The following is a 26,274-nucleotide window of genomic DNA, read 5'->3' on the forward strand; positions in this document are numbered from 1 at the left end:
TAGAGTCATTTCAGTGAGCCCACTGGTAAACAATATAATTTCCAAGGTAGGGTTGGGTAACTCTATATGGAACCTTTATTGTTTGTTTTTATTTTATTAAAATATTTCACCTACAAAATCCCTTGAGGTGGAAAAAGTCATTTGCAAAGGTGTCCAGGGTGTCGATTGCAATATACAAAACAAACTCGTAATGTCACGCATACACACATTTCAAATCTATAACTTATACGGTCGGCATTTATACAGCGAATATCACACCCAGTGAAATATATAAATAAATACATCAATAATTATATTGGACACACCGCTCGTTCGTATAGAATATGGTACATATAGAATGCACCACGGTTGTTGTAGCGAGTTTGTTTTTAAATAAAGATTAATCCAAGGTGAGACTGGTGAAATATTTGAGTGTCTGGGAGATGTTTCAACGTTGAAGCGGCTCGCTGACCAATGCATGGCTGCTATAATTAAGAATTGTGGTATTCGTGCCATGGTAAACACATTCCTGCGGAGGGAGCTGGTAGGAACGTTGGGTTGCTCGGTCAATGGGCAGGGTCAACGGCGGCGTGGTGTATTCCGAAAATATGCCCGACTGTGAGGGCGGGCACAAGCCGGCGTGAGTAGGTTAAACGTTGAGTTTTATAAGGGCACCACGGGGTGACCAGCCCCTCCCCACCCAGCCCCACACCCCTCCCACCCAGCCCCACCCTCCCCATCAAACCCCTCCCCACCCAGCCCCTCCCCTCTCCACCCAGCCCCACCCCTCCCATTTTTGGATGCACGACGGACGGACAGAATAATCCCCTGTGGGCTGGTGTAACCAGGAGGTTCCTACCAGTATAAAACATCGCTGGCCTACAGTGATACAACAGGGTTTTGAATGTTCACTCTGAATCAGACACTGAGCTTTGGTTATTCCAGTTAGCATTGCCAGCCAATTTCGGGGATGGAACTATGACAAATGTTTTGCCCAGCAGGTTGTATGAAATATTCGTAAACTATAACAACATTGATTTATTGGCAGCGTGAAGACGTAGGCCAAATACGCTATAGAGGAGCTCTTTAGAACTCCCTCTTGTGGAGATCCTTTCACAAACAGTGGTGAGAGAAAGCAATTGCAGGGCTAGACGCTTACCTGTTTGCAGGATGCCTATACAGGAATACAAATTTAAACCTAATTACATTTTTCGGATGTGACCGGAGGGATCGGGCGCAGAATAACCAGAGCTCCTGGGTTCAAAGCTAGGTAAGTTAGCTGGGATTACACCATTTCCTCAAGTGTAGCGAGTTGATGTTCTCAACCAAAGGACATTGTATTGGATATAATGTTTCACTTGGCAAAATTCCAACCGTCATGTGATGAACATTTATCTGTGTAGTTGGGAACGTGTTCCCCCCCCTAGAGTCTCGATTAAAAGGGTATTTGATGGACAGAATCTCAGAATTAATTTTGAGATGTCCTGACACAGAGAATGTGCACTGGCTCAACAAGAGTTTTGAGTGGTTAGTTGGCCTTGTCACGTGATGCAGACAGCACAATTGTAATAGCGTTCTGGAAAAGGCAATAAAACACATTCCGTACACATATATAACACTTACGTGTGCACATGTCAGCGAGTCGTCTGCATTTAGAGGATTGGTGGTAAAAGACAAGATTACACTAGGAAAAAAAGCATTTGCAACAAATATATACACTGAGAAATGCTACACAAAGCGCGGGCCGGGCCATTGTGGGGATGTCACAGTGCCTCCCACGAGCTCGCACTGACAACACTAAATCATGGCCTTGTTCCTGGGACCCCACAAACCTGCCACCGCCGTCAGCCGTAATCCCAAAGCACGAGCGCGCAATCGGAACTGGCAGACGACTCGATTTGCCCGTTCGAATCGGCCGCTCTACCCTTTGTGGCGAACGACGCAAAACTTTTCAAGTTTGAAAATGTAGCACTTCACACCGGACGAGACGTTACAATGGGTCCCATATTGGTCCCACTGAAAGCGCCTTTAGTTGCGTCCAGTGGTGGGAGTGGATATTAATGCGACATGGCCTGGAAGTGGGTTCGGTACATGCTGGCACGCATCGCAGCTGTGTACCGCAACGTTCTGAGAGAGGCATTCAAAGCTACCGTATCGTTTTCACAGCTTAGTGAGTCGGTGGAGCTTTTCAGTTGATTGGTAACGGACAACCTCAATGGAAATTCATACAAATTTGACATCTCTTGTCATCTGAAACGTCCATGCTACACCCCCTAGCTCACGTGGCAGTGTTATGGGTGCAATAGTACTTTGAACGATGATGTTTTTGATGACGATGGCAACGGCAATGCATGTGGTGATGAGGATCATGTAAATAACGTGTGCAATGTCTAATAACCAGCATAGGTAACGACAATTTAAATAGTGATCAACTATGTGGCACTAATGGTGATGGTGACGACACCAGTGACAACAAGGGCACGGATAGCAATTAGTGGTTAAGTGTGCGGGAATTCATTACGTTGGGTTTTTAAGGAAGGTTATTTGTAATGCACTTAAGTTGCTCAGAGGCTGAGACTTCCGCCAATGTTGAGAAGGGGCATTGGCAGCTGTGCAATAAAGCTAATCCCCATCGACAAATTGATCAGTTCAATTCTTGCTTGAAAGGAACCCGCTGGTTAATTTATTGGGCAATTACTGAATTAAACCATCACGTGGATTTGGAGATGAGCCGCAGAGTAGCCTTTGGTGAAAGAAGAAAAAAAGTAATTTAGCGTTTAGCTGTGAAAAAAAGATGAAAGCTGGAAATGATATTCACATTACTATTTTTTGTTAATGATATTTAAGCGTTAGGTAATGCGGTTAAACTCCCAAGTCTTTTGTATAAACTGGAAACTTGCTGCAATAGACTTCGGCTGCCTGTTTCGTTATTCCCCTTACAATAATGCAGTTGTTGGAGAAAAAAAAACATTTAAAAGGCAAATTTATGCATTCCCTCATTTAAATTAAAATAGGCTTGGATGCAGTTTGAGACAGGAGCTTTATCATGACGCTGGACTAATGGAGTGTTTCTGGCCAGGTGGAGTCCAATTACAGCCCATTAATCATTGATAAGTACACATAACAGGACATGTTGTTCCAGGGGAACAGATTGTTCGTATTCATTACGGCACTCTTCATCTGCAGGCTTGATCAATGATGTCGTTTGGCTTGAACACAGCCATTGTGCCATGACTTGGAGTGTACCATACGGAATGCTGAATAAGTATGGGGAGGCAACGAAGGTGGGGAGGTGGTAGGGAAGGGGGGCATATGGCAGCATGAAAATGAGAAGGCATAAACTGGAGGACTATCCTGCATTCAGTTTATTAATTTCAACGGTGCACTGCTTAATCCAGCTTTTAGCTTTGGTTCAGCTTAAATTGTTTTATTCTTTTGTAGCCGGCTTTGTGCGTGTGTTTTTTTTGCTAGCGTGCGTATATTTATTTATTTAATTACATGCTTATGCCATTTTCACTGCAGCTTGCATAACAGGTACTGACAATACCACGCATTTCTCGAGGCTACGTATGTTCAGAAATACGCTCGCCCCCCCACCCCACGCTCGGCTATTTAAGCTCACTGACATTTGGCGAAATATAAAACCTGCATATAAAAGAACATTAACATGCTGTCGCAGCAGTGGCTCCACCGCATGCGGGCCGTTATTAGAAGCCACCGCTGTTTGTTTAGGCCGACTCGCGTACAACAAATTCTGCGAGTTGATTGAAAATGCCGAGATCGTGCCAAATACAGCTACGCAGTTTCAGGAAAAGGGGGGGATCATTGCAAGGATGTAATTGCAAAGCAGATCACATTGACTATTGAAATGAGCCTTTGGTTGGTAAACGGGGAAATGTCATACGGTGTCATTTAGGATATGGGGTGAAATATACAAGATTATTTGTGGGATCGGGGGGGGGGGGTGTTTGGGATTTGTGTTTGTTACGTCAAGTTGATGCTCTCGTTCAGCTGTTAAATCGATTTCGGTGGCAACTTCAATGCATTTTTTGGAATTTCGCTACATAGTCATCATCAGCCATGTTCTGTCAATTGCTGGATGAAGGCCTCCCCCACATCACCGTCACCCACATGACATGTGCGCAGTAATGTATTACACTCGTTTCCGCAGGATGTGTGCTGCATGTGCGGTGGCTCACTGAACCTCGCATTCTGGGTTTGATTCCCGATAAAGGCCTCCTATTTTTTTACATCATTGGCGAGTAATAACCGAACCGGTATGGGTCCCCTCTTCACTTACCCGCACTGACCAGCACGGTGAAGTATGGTCAAACGAGCCCTGTGACGACATGGCGTGGGGGAGGCCTTCAATCCAGCAGTGGATTGACAACATAGCTCTCAATTGTTATGTTTTGTCGTTATTAGCGTTATCACTACAGTGTGTTTTAGGGGTGGTCAAACTTTTTTAATAATAGCGCTTGAAACATTAACAAAGGGTAGCGTTTACAGTCCCGTGTTTAGTTTCCAATATCCACCCGTATTAATGTATCATCGTAAATTATTAATAGCACGTGAAGTTTGGGGGCTTTAGAATTTGCTCGGCATTAGGTAGGAGGCGGAGCTTTTCCTGGTGTCTTGTTCTCAGAATGTTTTGGCCGTGCCCTGGCTATGAATGAATGAATGTTGTGTGTGTGTAGCGGTTGTGTGTGTGTAGCGGTAGTGTCAGCGGTCAGCGCGCTGCACGGCCAACACCCCAGTGACGATTGTCAGAACCGGTCCTGGGCCTCCCCTAGGTCGACTCGGCCTCAAAAATTACTACCTGGTGCGGTGTGTAAAACATCATAGGTGCTCGCCAACAGCACTTGCCCCAATAGTCTGTTAAGCCTATACGGGGGATCTTTGTCTTTGGTGGTAAGCACACCGCACTCCATTGCTGGTGGAGTTATGGCTCGTATCCTGGGCCACCATGCACAACATTGGTGAGCAAAGTGGCATCTCAACCCATCCTGCGGCTCGCGTAGTTCAACTAAGCCTTAAATAAGAGTTCCGTGTCTGTTGTTGCAGTGTGTCGAGGGATAGGCAGCAGGTTGACAAAGGTGGCGAGCTTGGACGTGTTGCCAACAACCACCCACTTCTTCTTGCGTTGACAGCCTTTAATAGGCGCTCACTAACCACACTCTTCCCTGCAGTCTTTGAGGTCGGATGGGCTGGTAATCTTTTGTGTGTATTTTCATATCCTCTACGCATCAAAATGATTGATGCATGTTCATTTCGCGTACGGGCAAACAAGAAGCCGGTGGAATTGGCGTGCGCGTTGCGCCCATTAATACGTTGTATTTAATACGATTACACAAGCAAAGTCGCACGCGGCAGACCTTGTTAGGGGAGTCCAGAGGAAAATGCTTATTTATGTGAAAGCCACTGTTCGATCTCCATCGCTCCCTTCTCAGCCACTGGCCCAAACCAATGCCCCCCCCCCCCCCAAAAAAAAAAAACTCCTGTAAAAAAACACAAGAGAGAATAAAAAAAACTGGTATTAATTAGGCACGCAGAAACATAGCGCTTTCTACTCGTTAAAAATAATTCGGAGAAACAGAGAAAATATTGTGCGGGAGGGGATTAAGATTGATTACGCTCAGAGTGAACGCAGCGGGGTTACTGTTGTCGATTATTACTGTCATGCCAGCTGCAGTGGGTAATTGCTGTTGACAGCCCACCCTTCATTGTGTGTTCAGTTTGCTTTATGTTATTTCCTTTACATTTCTACTCTCTTGGCACATATTTGTCTACTTCAGTTTCTTGGCTTATGAGTTATTTATTTTGTGTGTGCGTACTGTATTTTTTTACCCCCCCCACGCCCGTGTTTGCCTAATGATCTTTATCCATCTGTTGCACTGTTTACGTTCCATATCCTACCGTAACGTAGTTATGTTATAAATCTCCCTTCATTGTAAGTGACTTGTTCATTATCCCTCCATGTTTAATTCCTCCCTTTTCACCGTAATTTTTTTTGGCACTTATTTCCAAAATTCTCTCGTCATGTGCTTTTGTTTAATATACCCTACCTATTTGTTGATGAATATCCCTTTCTCTCATAACACCCCCTCCTCTCCACTCCCTTGCCTCTTTCCACACGAACCACAACCCCCATCTCCACCCAGGCCCTCCCTGGCCCTCCTTCATGGTCTGTCCATCTTTTGCTCTACATGCATATCCAACTTGACACTCTGTTGCGTGCCGAGTGAATTGTATGGCCAGATGGTGTTAATCAATTACCCCGGAGTTGTTAAGTGGGAACATTGATTTTCATGTCACGCTCTGTAATAGCGGTAGGGGTTTTGCCGAAATGCAGCAACGAAACGTGGACTCAGGAGCGGCTGCTAACCCCTCTGCGTTCATCTCGCCCTTATTGTTGGTCCTGTCGCAGCATATTGCCATCGTTGTAAACCACTTTTGGAATACCTCCACTGCTTGGAAAATGCGTCGCACGGGGGATGCGTTTTAAAGCCCCTTCTTGATATAAACGGGGCCACGTGCGTTGAGCAAGACAGCCCTGCGTGGACGTACAATTTTATATATAAACCAGGGATTCATGCAATTTTCATTAAGGAAGTAAACCGTAAAATGACTGCTGTACGGTATTATCTACAAATCAGATTTCCCCCTTGACGTTTTATTTAAACATTGATATTGGAATGCAACCACAGTTTTTTTTGTTTCTTTACAATGTGTTTAATCATTCTTAGCAAGTGCTTCAATAATGACTTGGCAATCCATCAAATTAGACAACGTGCTTTTTATGGGAGCATTTGGAAGCCATCAAGTACAGTATTACATTGTGATTCAACCTGTCTCTCTCTCTCTTTTTCCCCCAGTCTAACAAAAGCTATATTTTAACCAGACTAAATTACAGCAGTCTTCAGTTGTAAAGCTTTACCATATGTACGCCTAATGTTACAATTCATCTGCCCAGTTTTAAACAAGTGATTCTCATTTGTGCAATATGTGCCTTTTAAACGTTTACCGACAACAATCATTTTGACAGCCCAGTTACATAAATTAAGATAGGGAGGGCGGGGGGGGTAAAACGTGTTAAAATAAATTATAAAAACACATCCCAAAACTTAAACTTTGCACATTCCAACGTGAGAGTACAATGTAATGACACATTCTCAGCTTGCCCCCAGAATGAGCAGTGTAAGCACACTGGCCCAGTTTGGACAAAAAAAACCTTTCCCCAGAGGAAGAGAATTTGATGTGATCTGCCTCTGGAGAATGGAGAATTTATAACCACGTGGCCATTTTTTTTGTATGTCAATTTAAAAATGAGGCATTTGTTTAACTTTGTTCCTTGTGTGCGTGTGTGTCTCTATCTCCCCCCCCCCTCCCTCCATTTATTTTGTTGTATGTTCGTCATTTTAGTTCGGAAGCGAAAACTACATGGATGTCATGGAACCAAGCCACAGCTTTCTTCCAAATACAGAGGCAAGTAATACGACAATATTAATGAACACACGCATATATGTACGTTGAACTTCTTTAACACCATACGTAGCCAACCATGCTATATACAGCAAATACATATACCAGTGGTTCTTAACCTTTACTGCAGATATGCACCCCTTTGATTCTCAATTGTAAAACATATATAATGTTAACAAATACATAGGTTTGATGTCACAAAGTAGTTGTACTTACATGGCCGTGCTTAATTTGTGTTTCGATGATTTACCTTCTAAAGAAATCCGGTATGTCTCGCACCCCCAGAAAGGGCATCGTGCACCCCAGGTTTAGAACCACTGGCATATAGTGTAGCTGTATAAGCATAACTCCATTGCGTGTCTTCACACGAATATAATTGTGATCACAATGCAAACACAAAACGTACTCTGATAATGTATATGATAATATATCTGGTGTGGACCAATCAGTTTCAAAGACAATGCATATATTATCAGAGTACGTTTTTTGTTTGCATTCTGACCACAAGTATTGTGGTTAATGCAGACATGATTCCTTGTAAAAGGTTTCAGTTTGGTGTATTAACATCTTAACACCTTTTTGTTGCCAGAAAAAAAGGGGAAAACCTATTCTCATAAAATTGGTACTGGCAAAGGAGGTCCCATGATGAATATAATTGTTTTAGCCCATCAGCCCTTTGCCTTTCTAGACCAATATTATCCCAGCAGAATTAATTCTGCCGGGGAAATATTCTGGGCCGGTTTCAGAACTTCTGGGTTCTGTCAGCAGCCAGGCTTGTTATAAAAACGCTGCTGCTGATTTACCAACTCATTGGCAACAGCACTCGATCTAAGCAACGGGACCCTGTTGAATGGGGAAAAAAGCAATATTATATACAAACTACATATGAACTGAGCTGTAGCTATAGCTCAGTTTGTTGAGCAGCAAGGTTGCAAATCCCAAGCAGGGTTAATTCTTGCCCTCATCATCATCATCATCGCTCCGGCTAAAATTAGCACTCTCAAGCGTGGCTGCGCAACTCTTTGCAAGATCAACAGCAGTTGCTCTGTGGTTGTACGAATCCCCGCCATAGGAATGTTGAATTAATACCACTGGCACAGACCACATATAGATGTACACCACCCATCTTTCATTGGAGCATGGAGGAATGTGAGCTTTTATATCTTAATATTAAAATACAATAATGTGATCATAAAATAAGTATATATATGAGTATGACCGCATTACTTTTTCAACGTATTATGAACCCACTTCTATATTACTTTTACAAAGACCCACTTTCCGAGTCTAAATGTGGCCATATACTCTAATTTATTGCTGCCAAGGTTGGCACTGCTGAAAATTAAACTCTCATAAAAACCTCTAGAATTTCAACCGTGAACTCGTTGGAATTTAAATTTGCTTTAGAGATGGTATAGAATGTACAGAAATCTGTATTATTACATGAAAACGTATGAAGTGCAATAATTTATTGGAAGTACAGCATATATATGCGTGTTAATTGTAAATGTCAGCCCTGCCACGTGTGGCTCATGTCACTGCAGATGGAGTTTTTGAGAGAGGTGTAGCCTTCTTTCATGCATGTCAGATGACATGGGGGGAGGGGGGGGGGATACCCACGCTTTTCCCCACCATGAAAGTACATTGCCTTTCATTCACTGCAGATTATTGCAGGTACAATGCAGGTGATGATGCTGGAGGAAAATGTTCTATAATTCACCTATCTCGGCATCTCTTGAGGAAGGCCAGCGTCTCGAGAAGCTGTGACTTCTTGTCTCGTTGTCTGTTAAAAACTCTAATAGATAGGTGGAATTCCTCCCCGTAGAGGGCATTAATTCTAGATTTGAAGCTTTCGTGACTGCAAGGATTCATATTCTTAGGTTTTTTCGGTAAAATCACGTATTTTTATTTTACTTTTATTAATTTTATTTTTTTTACCTACGTGACTTTACCGAAAAAACCTAAGAATATGAATCCTTGCAGTCACGAAAGCTTCAAATCTATAAGTTTTGAGGTTCACCATTCAGATTGGGTCGTACGAGCCGTTCTTCCTGCATGCTTATATTCCACAATAAGGCATACAGTAATCCCTCGCCACTTCGCGGTTCAAGTTTCGCGGCCTCAGTGCATCGCGGATTTTTCGAACTGATTTAAAGGCCTCATTATACCTGTGCAGTAACACCATCATCATCATCATTCATCGAACTGCACAGGTCTGTCATCGTCGTCATTGTCATCGTCATTGTCATCGTCGTCGTCGTCATTACTGGAGTCATGTCTCAAGATACAGTACTACTGTCATTGGTGAGTGTAGAACATCATAATACGTATCGTATGAGAGAGAGAGAGAGTGAATGTATAATATTAAGGTTTTATAATTAAATAGATTTAAGTAAAATATACATATAAAGTATAAATATACATATTGTAAAACATTCTGGTACCCACACACACATATACGGAAATTCCTAGGGGGCCAATCCTACTTCGCGGATTTTCACCTATCGCGAGGGGTTCCGGTCCCCATTAACCGCGATAAACGAGGGATCACTGTATTTGCAACAAAAACGATACCATTGTGCGAGTAGAATAAAATGCTAAAGTTAACGTCACAACAGCTCTGTAGATTGTATCCAACGTGTTATCCACACCCAGGCATCCGTCTGCATTGAAATAAGAAGTCGGTTGCAAATTATCCATGCAAAGAACAGCATAATGGAGGTAGATTGTTTAGTTAATATGTTGCCACACACTTTGTCACACTTAATTAACATGATATGCCTTGTTTGTTTCTGGCCAGAAGAGCATTAAGTGATAACCATAACGTGGGCAAGCAGTTGGCAATTGCAAAAGAGACTGTGTGGAAAGCTGATATTTATCCTGCATTGACAAGGATAAAGTAAAAAAGACACGTGTTGAAATAGACGTATTAATACTCCATTGGCATATACAATGTCGCAGCGAAAGACACATTCCCCTTTCGATAGTTGTCAGGAATAAAGAGAAGAATACAATTTATTATTAAATAATTACAAAGGTCATCAGATAATTAAACGAGGTCAAATCCGTGTGTTGAAGGTTGTATTCTAAGTTCAATTTACAACATGTGCCACATATTCCAGTGATACATACTCTGGCCTGAGCTTCCACAATTTCTCGTGGCATAAATTCCACAAAGAAATATTTAAAAAAATGACATTTGAATGCAGTGTACAGACTCTTGCATATGCTGCACAGTATGTGGCTAATCCTGAGTTTTGATATACGACGTTATTTGCGCTGTCAAAACGAATATAATTGCAAACAGATGCCACTGTCCTGCATTCAAGTTATGAATGGGGCCCCATCACTCGGAAAGCGTCTGCAGTGGTGTGTGTGCGCGTTTGATCAGCTTCATTGCGGCTGTTTCATTTCACGTGTAGCTGCCACGAATGGGGTCCCATTGCTAAGCAGGGTAGGCATACCAGCGTTCAATAAACAGCGCGTGCTGACAGCAGTCCACACACCAGGATAGTGGAAACCCTGCAGGCATGCACATGTCTTCTCCAGTAATAGTGGGCTGTTTACATGCTTAGCAGACAGGCCTGGCTTCTGGATCTCTTAAGTACTGTGGTTTTTTTTTCCCTGCAGATAAGTTGTGTCGAGGTTCACGTTTGAAATATGTTTTGCGATGACGAAAGGGCGGACAAGAAATTGTGTGTTGCATATGCGTATTCAGGAATTGTGCAGTTAAAGAGATTGTTATCACCTAGATGATAATTTCATAACCTACCTAGGTCGATTCGGGTAAAACTAAAATGTTTGTCATTTAAAAAGTAAAACTAAACTATTTGTTTTATTTTACAAAGTAAGACCCACGCTGAGCTATTATATAGCTTTGTTTCTGAAGTGGCTTATCACGTGGAAATGTATAGCAGCCAAATACTCTTAAAGTATAAGATTTGAATGATGGCAATGTAGCAAAGAAAGCTTAGATACACGTGAAAAACACAGCTGCCTGGAATACAATACCCTGTTACAAAGTACAAAACAGGAAAAACCAGTACTAATGGTTGACAAAGGTAACCTTCTATCCTCATTGAGGGAGGGGCAGTGGGAGGAGGATTTAAGAGTCGTTACGGTGGGCAGGTGTTTTTTTCTCGCCATTTCGCCAAACACTGCTCTTCATAAAGGCCACCCAAAGTATCGCAGTCAATATTTTGTGGGGTTTTTTGTGTGTGCTCAAACCTCTCTAATAACAAAACACACCATTTGCAAGATGGAGAACCCTTTTAAAACAACAAACAAAGTTTCCTTGCTAACAGTTGTTAACAATGGGGCTGTTATAATGACAAGTTAAAAATAGTGGAGTGAGACTTTTTTTTGGAAGGAAAGGTTAAATAATAAAATGAAGAACAATTGGAGGCAAGAGCTGGTGAAAGGCATTAGTCATATTTTGTCATTACCAATCTGCACCAACAGTAACTGTAAATGATTCACGGTCTTACCTTTCATTTCTTTCCAGTGCCTTTTCAGTTTGGTGGCACAGAGAACGTCACTGTAAAACATCAACCACGGCAGTTAAGCGTTAAAGGTTAATAAACACACCTGCTCAAGGAGGGGCCCCTCTGCGATTTTTTTTTTACCTGCCAACTAATCTTTTTTTTCTTCCACGGTTTGACGAATCGTCAACAATATTGAAGACAACGAACGGCCCGGGGATTTTTTTTTTCCCTCCTTTGCTCCAGATGTTCCCATTGCCGCTGCAGGGGGAATTTGCTCGGTACAAACATTTATTATAAAACAAGAGCCTTCAGGCACGATGTCCCTGGGCTTGGGCTGGGTGCGTTCCAAAAGACGGCGGGATTACAAGGATGGGTTTGAGGCCAAAGTCGCTGCACTCTGCCGTATCGCTCTCGCTTTTGTTTTCTCAGGGCCTTCTGTGTACACTACTTCGCACAATGTCGCACTGTACGCGCGAAAGACGTGCCGTAAAATTCCTCCTGAATATAACAAAAGAACAATTCATTTACTTAAAAGCTCCTTTGTTGTTGTTGTTGGGCAGAGGATTTACAATGTATTAGAAGAGGAAAATTAACCCCCCCCCCACCTTTTGTCTCTTTGGAAACAGGCTTTGAGATTATTTAGATGATTTTGGTGCTATAAATGTCCAAATGATGGGCGGCTTTGTTGAGCTATATCATTTGTGGCCAGGTCTCTTCTGAAAAATAAGTTAATACATCAGTGGGCTTTGCCTGGTAGGATGGGGATGGTTGAGTTTTATTTGTGTATTTGGGTGATTTCTTTACCTTTCTTGTACTTTACACTACTATCGGTTTTTTTGTACTGTTTGTTGTTGTAGCGTTCTTACCCGCCCCCACTGGACATCTATGAAAAAGAGCTTTATAGGTCATCGGATTCCTCCAGGCTAAATAAATATTCTGATTCTCTTTCCGTGACTGGCAAAGAGTTGTTAACCGTGTGCGTGTTTCCAGTTGGAATTGTCGCATGTCAAACATGCACTGAGTCCAGCTGAGCAGCTTTCTTTGTTTTCAGTTGTACGTTTTTTTAAATGAAGTAAATGTTAATCTTGCTTTTTTACTTTGATGTCGGTTAAATTGAACTAAGAGTAATGGCAAATGCATTTTCGATATCAGGCAACCACCTCTAACTGCAGTAGACTAGATTAATCGTTTAATATAGTATAGTACAGCCCTGCGTATATTATTTTTACAACAGTAGCCTTTTGTGTGTTAATGCATTGTATCCGTTTACAAAAGGCAGATTCACTCGTCTAATGATGGTAAAGTTGTTTGTTTCCAAATACGGCAATGAAATGGGAGATACACCAAAGTATGAACAAGGTGTAGTGCCCGTACCAGTAAACAAACAAACATTTAGAATTGAAATGCAGATCATTGGCAGAAAGTTTGACTGGCGAGAGATTCTGAGAAAACTTTTGACTTGTTCAAAACTAATGTGAAAACAATTTTCGCCGGGACATATATCTGCCCGCGTGCACGATTGCTTTGTTTAAATAGCTGTGTGGAAGACAGTGCAGGCAGATGATTGATTTTTGTGTCCTCAAGGCCTGTGCCTGGCACCAAGCATTGAAATGTTATACATTTTCTTTGTTTGATATCGACTTATTTTTTTTTAGGGGGCCTTGTTGCCTTTGAGCACATGATGAATACTTTGTATAATCTGCTTTGATGTGCATTCATTCAGTATGCCCACCTTCCACAAAGTGCCTCTGTGTGCTGTGTGTGCAGATACTCTGAGTAGGTATCAACACACAATTTAATTTTGCATTACAATGTGTGTTTGTGGTGCGTGTAAGGTTAATTTATATTTTTGTGATATTTGATATTTCATAATTTAGATTTTTGGAAATTCTTCCACCAAAATTCACCCAGCCGATGAATCGGGGCTGTGTGTATGCAATGTGTCATTATGTGTTGGTTTGTATATATTGGGCTGTAAACACCAAAAAATAATGCAACATATGAGATCAGCTGAAGAATTTGGATATTAAAGTTATTCGCAGCTTTAATTTTGTTACTGTACAATGTGATTTCACCATCCTATGGAGAGCTTAACCTCTGCCATGGGAATGTGAAATGTTCTGCCCGAGTTTTTTTCCTCTCCAATTTCGACGGTAAGTTAGCATCCATACAAATATTTGTGCTGTACATAATTGTCAATCTTATCAAAAACGAAAATGTGTAATGCAAACAGATGCAAATAATCTTTTCGACATATTTTAGCACTGTGTCAAGATTGAAATGATAAACTGGCCCACGCAGACCTCAGATCGTGGAGCTTACGTCACTGAAAGCCATCAGCTGACGACCCCTGTGGGTTCCGAAAGGATTTGCCAAGCGCTGCGGTTGCCCAAAACAAGATGCGAGTAGGGATCTGGGTCCTGACTTGCTCTGCAGACATCGTGCCAGGCCTCGCTGCTTTCTTATGAAATGGGATCCTGCTGTTGAGGAATATTTATTAGGTTTATAATGGCTGCTTTTCATCTTTTTATCCACGCCCACGCATACTGGTCAGAATTTCTGTGGCCTCTCAAAGGGGTGTGCTGTTTGTGGTCATGTTTATGCTCTGTGTTCAGTTTCACGTAAAAACAGTCCCAAATTAAAGACAGATGTGTGCTTCTTAGCAAATGGCTTTCACCGACTTTAATGTACAGTGTTGTGGTGTGGGACGTGCCTCTTGTACAGAGCAACACTGAAGGCCTCTGATGTTAACCCCTGATGGCTTTCAAAAAATGTGCGTCGTCCATTTTAAACCGACATGTTTTATTCAAATTTTAATTTATTGAACTTGTTCAGGCCAACTAAACAGTGCAGGAGTAACACTCTGGAAGCGGGAAATGTCGAAACGCAACAGCGCCGCTCGCTTTGCCCAGAAGTTCTGCGTAAGTGGAAAAATATGCTTCTTGAGGGTTACACGCAGTCTAAGGCATTTGAGTGATTGAGCAAAACTTCTGAGCAACTTCCCAATTCGGAAGGAGGGGAGGGTGTTACCATTGCTGTAAGCATCTGCATTAAGATTGTTGTCCAAGTTAATGCGTAACACTTGCGTGTTCACGCATTCTTAGGGGAATTATTGCCCGTTTAAAATTCAACATTACTCACTGGCAAGGCTTGCATGCCCCCCCCCTCATTTTTGTCTCTTAGTGACCCCCCCCCCCCCACTTGAATTCACTCGCACGCGCGCACAGCACACGCTTGGAAGGAAAACGTGAAATTCTTTACCGTTCTTGACAGTCTGAATGCGGCTTACACGCGTGCTTAGACAGGTGTGCTGACTCAACGCATGCCAAACGAAACGTTGTGCAAATATGCCCCAACTTCAAGGGGCCTTTTGGCATTTTTATGCAGTTTTACTGCACCCCGCCAAGAGGTGTAGTTTTATAAAAGCGTGTGCAAATAAAAAACAAGTCTTGATTAACGTGACTTTATTATGAGTTTTTTTATATTAACTGCAGTCCGGACAACAGCCTTTGACATTCAACAGACTATGCCACAGCGCCAAGAGGTATTTGACGATGCTTTCAGTGGGAGAAAATAAAAAAAACTGTGACTCGTACTCACGTTGTGGTGTTGTGCGGCACAAATGGCAGATTGTGTTTATTTGCGTGGCAGCCACTGTGTTATTAGCTATCTACAGGAAAGCGACAATTCCTGCCTTCCTGCCTTTTAAAAGAAACACTGTTCGGGTATAAATACATATGCATATACACAGATAAAGATCCCCCTCCCCGTATAGCCTTAACAGACTGGTGGGGCAAGTGCTGTTAGCGCGGAGCACCTATGAAGGGTGGCACTGCACACGAGGGGGGTGGGTAGCCAGCACCATGCCTGGCCACCCTTTTTCTCCCTCCACATGCACAAGGTACTAATTTTAGGCTGAGTCAACCTAGGGGAAGCCCAGTACACACACACGTATACATTTCTATTTTACTTTCAAATGCACAACAGGACAGTATCATCAACTATATGCCCCAGTTGGACGTCTGATGACATTGGTTTAAAAATCCACATCAATCAAATGTAAAACTACCTATTTTCCTTTTATTATGGACAGGGGGGTGTTTACAGAGACGGAGAGTGATTGCAACGGAGGGTAAGGGCAAGGGAGAGAAGAGGCTTAGAGCGTAAAATGGGGAATAACAGTTTTAAACAGAGGTTTTCCCACTTGATGTGGAACGTAACATTTTGAAGGAAGATGCCTGCGGGCATGGCTTTTGCTTGTTGCTCTTGTGTGCTCATGGATACTGTTGAACAAGAAGCCAAACTGTGTTAAATTTGACCTTTAGTCTGAAACAAATAAGTCTTGTGTAATGCATTTTAAACATGTAAATAAATTATATATCGGTACAAGCGCAATTCAAAATGTCTCCGTGCTCAAACGAGCATGGGGGCAATGCTGCTTTCTTTTGGTGGCCCCGGACCAGTGGTGCGCATCGTGGTGAGGCTCTTCCCCCCCCCCCCATCAATACGGGGGGATGGGGCACCACAGTGGCGAGATGTTACCTCCCTCGCCTGGTATACAGGGAGGCATATTTGTAGTTTTAATGTTTTCCCCGTGGCCGTGTGGATTTTTCTCAGGGTCCTCCGGTTTTTCCATTCACGTTTGAAATCAACGTGCGTGTAGGGCATTCGGCTACCGATATACATTTCCACGTGATAAGCCAATTAGTTGAGCTATCATCGGGGGCCAGGTCACTTCTGAAAAAGAGCTACATAGCGCAGTCGGCCTTACCTGGTAAAATAATTTTTTTTAATAGATACAGGCAGAATAAGTGCTTTTAGAGGATCCTATTATTTGCGCAAATATAGCTCCCAGTATCCGCACAATTACCCGAATAATAGACACCTGTAATACGATACATTTTTACCACCACTTTCTGGGTCTTTCCTTTTATTTGGGAAAATGTAGGTAATGGGATGAAGTTATTGCTTCCAGGAGACAACTTCAATGTGACACCTTTCATCCACAAATGTTGCGGATATTAGGATGGATTTAGTACTTTCAGGTGGCTTATGTGGATAACAGCTTGTTCTTGCCACTACTTCCACGTCACTGTTCTTATCTGCGTAAAAAAATATACATGATGTGAAGAATACATCGCAGATATTAGTATTTTTCATGGATAGACTTGAGCCGCGGATAGTAGGAGTGGCAGATCACAGGGCCTCAAATACGAGGGGTTGGTCTGAATACCTTCCTATGGCTGGAGACGTAGGAAGGCATTGCCACTGCAATGTCTCATGCTTTGGAGAACATCTTGGGTTTTCTGTGTGTAGAGATGCAGTGCTATGGACTAAATGTGCACAGCCCTTTGACAATCAGCTGCTGCATGAAGACATCGTATTGTGTCAGTCGTCGGGGATGTTTGACCATACTTCATCATGCTGGTCACTGCGGTATTGGTAAAGCGGGGACCTGGGACCAGTTTAGACATAAAGCACCACTGATGTGTTACTCATGTGCAGGAACTAATCTCAGGGCATGTTCCATAATTGTATACAGACCAATATAATCACACCGAAACGTAAATGTTCTGCAAATAAGATAAGTAAAACTTTATGCAATTGCAGATGTATTGAATAATAGAGCTCGGAAACAACATCAGTTGTCATTCAAGCAAACGCCAACTTTCATCACATCTCTCTCATATAGAGTACTGTAGATATACTCTACATAAAGATGCATAATAAATGCATAATATGATTGCAGTTACTACTCATCTGGATGGTATCAAAATTGTATCTTCAAAAAAACATCCGTTTGAATATAATTTGCGCCGACAAGACATGCATTGCCTTAATAATCAAAGCACTCTGTCTTTCATCTGCATTTTAATAAAGTGCAGGCACAAGCTTTAAAGTGTTGGTTTGGATTTTTTCCCCTTTCTGTAGTTAATAAATCCTGTTCCCCTCCCAGAGAGCCATCACTGGTTATTTATGATTTAAAAGAGCAGTCTCAACTTCACAGGATGCAATATCAGTGCCAGTCTTTTGAATGCTGATCTTTGATATCCCACCAATGCGTTTGATGTTCTATGTGAGAGACTGTGTATTTTCAGTTTTAATGATTTCACGCCCATGTTTTTTTGTAGCCAACCCTTGAAAAAAAAGAAATCCTTGCTCAATATTTTATTTTATTTCTTTAATCTCATGTTCAACTTTGCCCTCTTCAAATTTCAAAAATTTCCAGTCTTGTGTGTTATTGTCCAATGTAGATAGATGACATTTTTGACTTTGAAGTGAAGAGATGTACAAAAGACGATTTTCTAGCTTGTATTGTAGCAGCCTAGTGAGAAATGACACGTCAGACATGTGTTCTCTATTTGATCTGTACTACCAACTGTGAACAACTGATATATTAAAAGAGAGCATTTGTGACCTTGAGTGTATTGAAGCCACATGTCCATAATTTTGTGAAGCAGAGCATTCAAATGTTTAAATGTGTGTCTGTCTGTAGATAAATATTAGATCCATTTTATTGTTCGATTTTTTTACATTCACAGTGATACTTTTGCACAGTTAATAACATTTGACGGTTCCTGTTTGTCACCCACAGACATTTCACACGCCAAGCCTCGGCGATGAAGAGTTCGAAATCCCACCTATCAACCCCCTCAATGAAATGGATCCTTCTGGATTGATTCTGGATGATTCTGTGGTGCGGTATCATGGGCTGGAAGATACTATTCCACCACAGGGGGGACAGTATGTGCCACATTTCCCACCACAAAATCTGGACCTGCCGGCCATCACTGTTTCCCGAGGCATGATGGGAGGTCACATGAATGGCATGGTGAGTTGTAAACGCAACGCCTTAAGCACATATCCATCTTCATGCATGCACTCATGCACGTACACAATTTAATGCATTAAGACATACTGCTGCCACTTCCAAGTATCACAACGTTTTTTCTAACTTATTGCACTAAATACTATTTAGGCCATATATGTTTGTCATATTTTACCATGCTGATCAAGTTTGGTTAGCAAACGGGTGTCCAGTACTGGTTCAGATATCACATCCGACTGATATTAAACGTGGTCAGGAATGTAACTCGCGTTACTGGGTTCACAGTGCAGTGCGCTCATCACCGTGCCACCGTTACATGGCATTATTTATATATTTGAATAAAGATCATGATTATTATCTATAAACGATGATCAATACTAACCACATGAATAACCGCCACTGCTCTCAAGGTTCTGCGATGGGCTGCACTGGGCTTTGCCCTGGTCACAGGGCCTGGCTGTTACTCTCGTCATTAAAAGCCCCCTGTTTAGAATATGTGCACGCTCATGTGCTCAGAAATCATTAGCAATTGCCTTTGACAGCAGTGACAGGTCACAGGGGAAGGTCAAGCCTTGTTTACCCACATTGTCACTGTCCCAGTAGCCGACCATGCAAAGAAGCCCTGAGGGTTCACATCCTCGTGGCATCTGTGAGCCGGTGATGCATACCAAGGTTACGCCCGTTGGCCTAAATCACCCCAAGGTGACGCCGGAATCTCCAAGGGTGTTTGTGCCTCTCATCAACTTTTTGCACCCCGCCCCCCCAAAAAAAAAAACCTCACCTGTTTCTCCTGTATACTGAGCAATGCAAAGAGCTATCGTGCCCATTTTTTAAATTGCAGATTTAGCGCAGGTCATCGAGATCTACGCAACGGAAACCTGTCGGGCAGGTTCTTTTGAGCCGGCATGATATGTACCATTACAGTTGAAAAAGCACCATTTGGCAGCCTCTGTTTGTTGAAGGTTTAGCAACATTTACATAACCACTTTTGACTGCAACATTTATCTGTGACTGCCAAGGCTGTGGCAACATGCATTGTAAACTTAAAGTGAATCACGTGTGAACAAAAAAACTGCAATTCATGGTTGTGTTTCCATTACACGTATGTTTGTGCAAATATTTCCCTTGTTAAAATTTACAGGGCTTGATTTTTTTCCATTAAATATCACTATGATCAACCTTGAGTCATTACTTTGCAAAAAGCCACACATCTTAATGAGGATTATTTTTAAACACAATTTTGCCAACTGTAATAAAACCTGGTAAAAGACTCGTTCAAATAATTCCAAGGCTACCATCGTCTCTTCTCTCATTTACATCTCGGCCGACTTTAACGTCCCCTTTGTAAGGTGATGTATTTTACAGCGGCTTGTCCCCACGAACGCGTCACAAAACCTCTGTGTGTGCCGTTAAATGGTGAATTTAAGACGGAACAGAAAATGGGCTCATTCTTTTCAATTGGGGAAATTCTGCCAGCAATGGCTTATATTTATGTAATGTGCACGTTTTACTTTTTTATCGACCATCTCAGACTACTCGCGTGTTTATGGAGCTAACAACACCGTGCTGCATTATTTTTTTGTTGCCGTACATTTTGACGATGGTGTAATACCGTAATTGAGGCAAAATGATATTGACTTAAAACCATTTCAATAGTCACACACTGGCCTATTCATATGCGCGCGATTTAAATCTGCTCTCAAATGAACGGCTTCTCCAGCACAAATGTTGACACAGTAACGGGCGGCCATTTTAAATCCCCCCGCTGTTCTTTCTCCCTCTCTCTTTCCTTATTGACCCCACCATCTTCCTGATCCTGACTGAATTGCGTTATTTCTGGACAAATTTGAATGAGGTTTCGGACTGAAGCTATTTCGGTTCGCACAAATTAACTCGAAGGGGGCGAATGTTTTCGTTATTTTCAAAGACATGTTTTCTTCACACGAATTAGGTGAATTTTTTTTTCTTATTCTGTTAATTGGCATGACAACAGCACATATTGATGCATTTGGCATTAGAGCTGTGGCGTAGTGGAAAATCAATCCAAAAGTAATGTACTGCGAGGGATTTTTAGAGATTAAATGAGTTTTACAGTAATTGCTTTGGGGTCAGCTTTCAGCTGAAGGCTTTGAGATGCAAGCCATCTTACTTAAAATGCCTAAATATAGATGGCAGTGACGTCTGTGACATTTCAATGATTCATTCTGTACCTGCTCTAACAAAGAACGCCATGACGTTACCTTGCGTGCGCACTTACATCTGTTTTTTCCCTAATTGAATACTCAGGTTAAATTATCAAAGAGGAGAATATAAAACATGTTGGTGAATGTAAAAATGTAACTGTAAGAATGAAAGAACGAAATACACAGGATTCCTTTTTTTTAATGGTGTGTTTCACTGGTTGGACCATGACAAGAAATACAAAATAAACCTTGCGTGGCATTTAAAATGCCACATTTAATCCTGTAGGAATTTTCCATGTCAGCATTACTCAATAGTTATCCTTTAACATAAATATCCATTAGGGTTTCATAAAAGCCCTTATGAGATCTTGTTGGTTTTGTAAATTCTTGAAGGATTCCTTGAGGATTTCTCTTGAAATTGTTTACATTTCATACAGGGTCCAATAACATGTTTTTTTTATTTGTAAGATAGGGCTTTTCTTCTGGCAGTGGGCGTTACAGCTAACGAATTAGCTTCTTGCCAGCAAAGAAATACTTTAGCTGATAGGGTTTCAATGAGATATATTAAATGTGTTCACAAAGTTGTCCATGTCACGATGCAAGCATTACATCACTGAAAGTAAATCTGGAAGCATTGTTTTGCTGCTAAATGAAATGGGTTTAAGTGGATATTGGATTTTTTTTGCTGATATACCGGGTATCAATACTGGCTAAGCATGGACACTGCTTCTGGCTTGCACACTAGCTCTCATTTAAGCGCAGCACACTCGCAGTAATGATGCCGTTGGATTATGAGAGGCTTACGGTAATGATGTGCCCGATTTATAAAAGGCCAAATGTTTAAAACAGAATTCCTTACTCAACCAAAATTCGGCGCTTTAATAAGCCATTTCTTAAGGTCCTTTTTGCCCTCATTTAATATACAATGTTTGTATTATGGCATTATTAAAACTGTAGGTCAATTTACTGAATTGAGAGCTGGCACTTTTTTTGGGTGGGGGGGGGGTAGAGGTGTCGCTATAAGGTGGCAGGTGGTCACTGAATAATGAGGGCAATAGACTTGGGGGGGGGGGTGGATAATTCTGATTGATCGTAATAAATGCCATTTTAGAGAAACTAGAAAAGGAAGATTGCATTACATTTGCACCGTAGAAGGTATCCATCAGTATATACGTTACGGTACAGTGCGGTACTGTATATACACACACATTTGGGATTTAGAAACAATTTAACTGGAAGAAGATCAAAAGAAAAATCATGTCCAGCAATTGAATATAAAGTAATGACATTACACTAATTACGAATAGAGTTCTTTTCAACATGTGAATTGTGTTCTCTGCTTAAACAAACAATGAAGAGGTGTCTTCTTGGTTCTTTCGGTAAAGTCACGTAGAATGGAAATAATAAAATAATAAAAATAAAGCATAATAAAATAATTCTAACGACGTTTCGGCCACAACGCAAGCAGCCGTCCTCAGGTGAAGAACAGGTCTGTCAATAAGACTCTGGCCAAAACGTCGTGAGAATTATTTTATTATGTTTTATTTTTATTATTTTATTATTTCCATTCTACGTGACTTTACCGAAAGAACCAAGAAGATGAATCCCTGCAGTCACGAAAGCTTTAAATCGAAATTTAATGAAGAGGTGCTCCTCTACTTTGGCGGGCTCTGAGCAAGTGGTGAGGATTCCATATTCCTATGGTGGGGGGGGGGGCATTGTCTCTTCAAATGAGACCCACCATTCACTTCCATTTAAGTGGTGCTCATTCTATTGACCCTGGAGGGATTGTGGGGTGCATCGACCCCCAACCGGGATTTGAACTCGCGACCTTCCAATTGTGAGTCAATTGCATGAATAACAGGGCCACCTGCTTGCAATGTCTACAAATGCCACTCGTAGAGCTCAATGATACCAGCATGGAGAGGCCTTCATCCAGCAGTGGATAGACAATGGATGGTTACGATTATGGGAAACTTCATATGATAACAAAAAATGTGACCCTATAATTATATTGTGGACAATAGCTGCAGATAATGCCCCTAGTGCTGTTGCTGATAACAATAATGATGTTCAATATCAAAACTGAAATCCTTTATCTCACAGATAATTTAAAATGTCATCTTATGATGCTTCTAGTGCTGCAAATGGTGTCGACGATGTTTTACGATTCTGTGCAGTTTCCATCTTGGTTCAGGATGATCGGGCGAGTGACATTTACTTTGAGTGTTTCCTGTTAATGATTTCAGTGGAACCTGCTGAAGGCAGTCCGCTAACGGGCGTTGCGCGTGTGTGTGTGCGGCTGCTACCCCTTAGGCAATGGCTCAAGCTAACCCAGCGTTCTTTGGGCACGACCCTCACCTGGGCTTCCCTCACATGATTCCCATGGGCGGCCTGGGCCAGCCAGGGTCCATGCTGCCACCACACGGGCAGCTCACCACCATCAACCAGTCCCACCTGGGCCTGGGGGCTATTGGGGCCGGGGGAGGCGGCGGCGGCGGTGGTGGCGCTGGCATGGCGGGGCTACCGTACGGCTCACCCTCACCTCCCGGAAGCAAGTCTGCCACGCCGTCTCCGACCAGCTCGGCTAATGACGAGGAGGCGGACGATGCGGCTCGGGTAAGTGAGCACCACGGTCGCGAGATGTTAACTGCCTCGCCTGGTATACAGGAGGTCGTGGGTTCAATTCTGACCCTCACGCCTGCTGTATATTTGGAGTTTACGTGTCCCCTCTCCCCATGGTTGCGTGGTTTTTTTCTCCGGGTCCTCCGGTTTTTCCCCTCCACATTTAGAAATATGTGTTTAGAGCATTTGGCTGCTATACATCTCCACGTCATGAGCCACTTCATTGAGCTATCATTTGTGGCCAGGTCTATTCTGAAAAAGAGCTATATAGCTCAGTCGGCCTTACCTGGTAAAATAAAATACAACATTCGTATAATAGTTTAGTTTAGAAAAGGCATCGGATGTGCCACACTGGTTAATAAACAGTGATCTAATTTTGAGGCTGCCTTGTCAACAAATCCAATGAATACAGTGATGAGAACGATGGCAACAACATCAACGCGAAAGCCCACACTTTCTGTAGACGATGAGAAGGCCTGTCGAAACGGGAAGGCAAATGTGTGTGTGTGTATAGGCTGGAAACAAGGTCGAGAGCATTGTTCATGCGAATGTGGTAGCGACATGATATGCACGCAAGGCACGATGGGAGTCGGGCCTTCCTGCTGTTTGTGGGCACACCTTTTGCATGTTATTTTGACAAAATTAAAACCGTTGACCGGAGGAATATTGGATGCAGAGCACACTGGGGAGAACAACAGTGATTGGTATACTGGCCATAAGTAAAGGGCTTGGTTTAAATCCAACCTGGGCCTTGAAATGATGAGCTGCTGGGATGTTGTCAAGCACTGCAGTGCCCATCTCTAGCTAAGTTTGCATCCAAGAATGTGAAAGGGAGAAACTTTCTTTTCTAATCGTATATTCTGATAGATAAAGATACAATGCTTGCATCGTAACGGAACTGTATTTGAAAAATGGAGGCATAACGTCTTGAGTTCTTGCTTTGAATGGGTTGCGAAGCCAGGTTTTGGAATAAGAAAATGGCCAGTGACCCACAGGATGACATGCCAATTAGGCCACAGCACGATGATTACACGAGCACACTCTGATGATGTACCCATTGTGCTGGAGCGCAGTTGATAATACAACCAAATCATCGGCAGCAAGGCACAGTCTTGTAGATTGGCCATTTAGTGAAGTGGCAGCCCACCTGGTCTGTAATAATGAAACCTGGGGTTGTTTTATCAGTTGTCATGGATGAAAATAACCCCAAGTCATTATTCACAAGAAATAGGCTGCTGTTGACCATAGATAGTTGTTTTCAATCTCGCATTGCCAAAATGATCAGATTGTCCTTTCATGAATGCTGCTATATCTCATTTCTCTATCCGCTGTGTGTTTCCTCCGGTAGTCACACGTGCTCGAATTTGCCATTGCTCCGTCAACATGCATGCGGTGTTGTTTACAGGGCAAAGCTTTAGATGATTATTATTCTGTGAAAATGCCCCTGCTTGGAGCGAGTATTGCACCTGACCACGGTATATACGTTCGCCGGGACTAATGAAGATGCTTAACGTGCAGTGGCAAGGCAGATAACACACGTGTTTGTTCTGTTCCCGACGCACATGATCATTGTGCATGAGCTGAGAGCCTGAACCAGCTAACCTCTGATTTGATTGCTGGTGCAATAGGATCTAAGCCCAACCACTTCGGAAAAAAACAACCTGAGCCACTGTCTTACGTGTGGTGTACAGATGTCACGCGTTGTAAGCCTGTGGCATAATAATAAAAAAAACAATGGAGATAGAAATCTCGTCGAAATGATCCCCATTTCATTTCTACAATTTGGCTGCTTTGACCCCTTCATGATTTTAAATACGGCGAGTCTCCCCTGAAGCTTAATTCACTTTGTTTCCCGAAAATATTTTTCTCAATGTCTAAACAAGCCCTGACATCTAAAACTCACTCCGCCAGTGTGAATATTCACATATGTGTGCAAATGCATATACCAGGAACCTCTAAGTCTAAGTGTGATTGGTGGTGTAATCCTGTGGGATGTCTCAGCTTCTGCCACAGGTTAGATTCTAGGCCATATACAACACCAGTGGTAATTGGTATCCAAATGCAGCCTGGGTCTCCTCAAGGGTTGATTTGGCCTAAATCGAGTACTTCGTGTGTGGGGTGAGGTTTGCATCGACTCTGCAGAAGACAAAGGCAGCCAGACATGAGTGGTATTGCAGACCACATCACTCCTATAAATACCATGCCGGCTTTAATAGACGCTCGCAAACAGTCCTGTTTTCTGGATGGACGTAGGGATTCATACATTTGCTCATTTTATTTTCCACATCCATCTTTCCACATTGGCCAAATTTCCATGAACCTACATTAGGCCTGCAATGATTCACCTCCCTCCCTCGCCAATTTTACGAGTCGTCACGATTCCATATCGCGACCGTGGTTTGTTCCACTTCTTGGTTGCAATTACATTGTATGCACACCTCGGAGAAGTCGCGAGGTTCACGTGAGCTCACCACAATCAACACACGCGGCGTGAATGACAAATTATTGCAACAATTTGATGCGTCTATCGTGAGCTTGTCAACCGAATTGAATCCGGTGGGGTGTCATTGTTCTGCTCAAAAATGAAAGGAGGAGCTCTAGATTTGAAGTTTTCGTGACTGCAAGGATTCATACTCTTTGGTTTTTTCGGTAAAGTCACGTAGGTAAAAAATTGAAATTAATTAAATCACGA

At 42.4% G+C, this 26,274-nt stretch overlaps 1 protein-coding gene across 4 annotated transcripts in view; it reads left to right on the forward strand.

The window, feature by feature from the left end:
• Positions 1 to 26,274, forward strand: part of LOC144936913 (TOX high mobility group box family member 3-like) — a 71,470-nt gene that overhangs the window by 22,135 nt on the left and 23,061 nt on the right. For all 4 annotated transcript variants that reach the window (XM_078864137.1, XM_078864136.1, XM_078864139.1 and 1 more), the window contains exons 2-4: positions 7,402 to 7,464; positions 18,541 to 18,777; positions 23,274 to 23,576. In XM_078864137.1, the coding sequence (XP_078720263.1) occupies positions 7,402 to 7,464; positions 18,541 to 18,777; positions 23,274 to 23,576 (603 nt within the window). The remainder of the gene's footprint in view (positions 1 to 7,401; positions 7,465 to 18,540; positions 18,778 to 23,273; positions 23,577 to 26,274) is intronic.

Source organism: Lampetra fluviatilis, chromosome 17, assembly GCF_964198595.1.
Source record: "Lampetra fluviatilis chromosome 17, kcLamFluv1.1, whole genome shotgun sequence".
NCBI lineage: Eukaryota > Metazoa > Chordata > Hyperoartia > Petromyzontiformes > Petromyzontidae > Lampetra > Lampetra fluviatilis.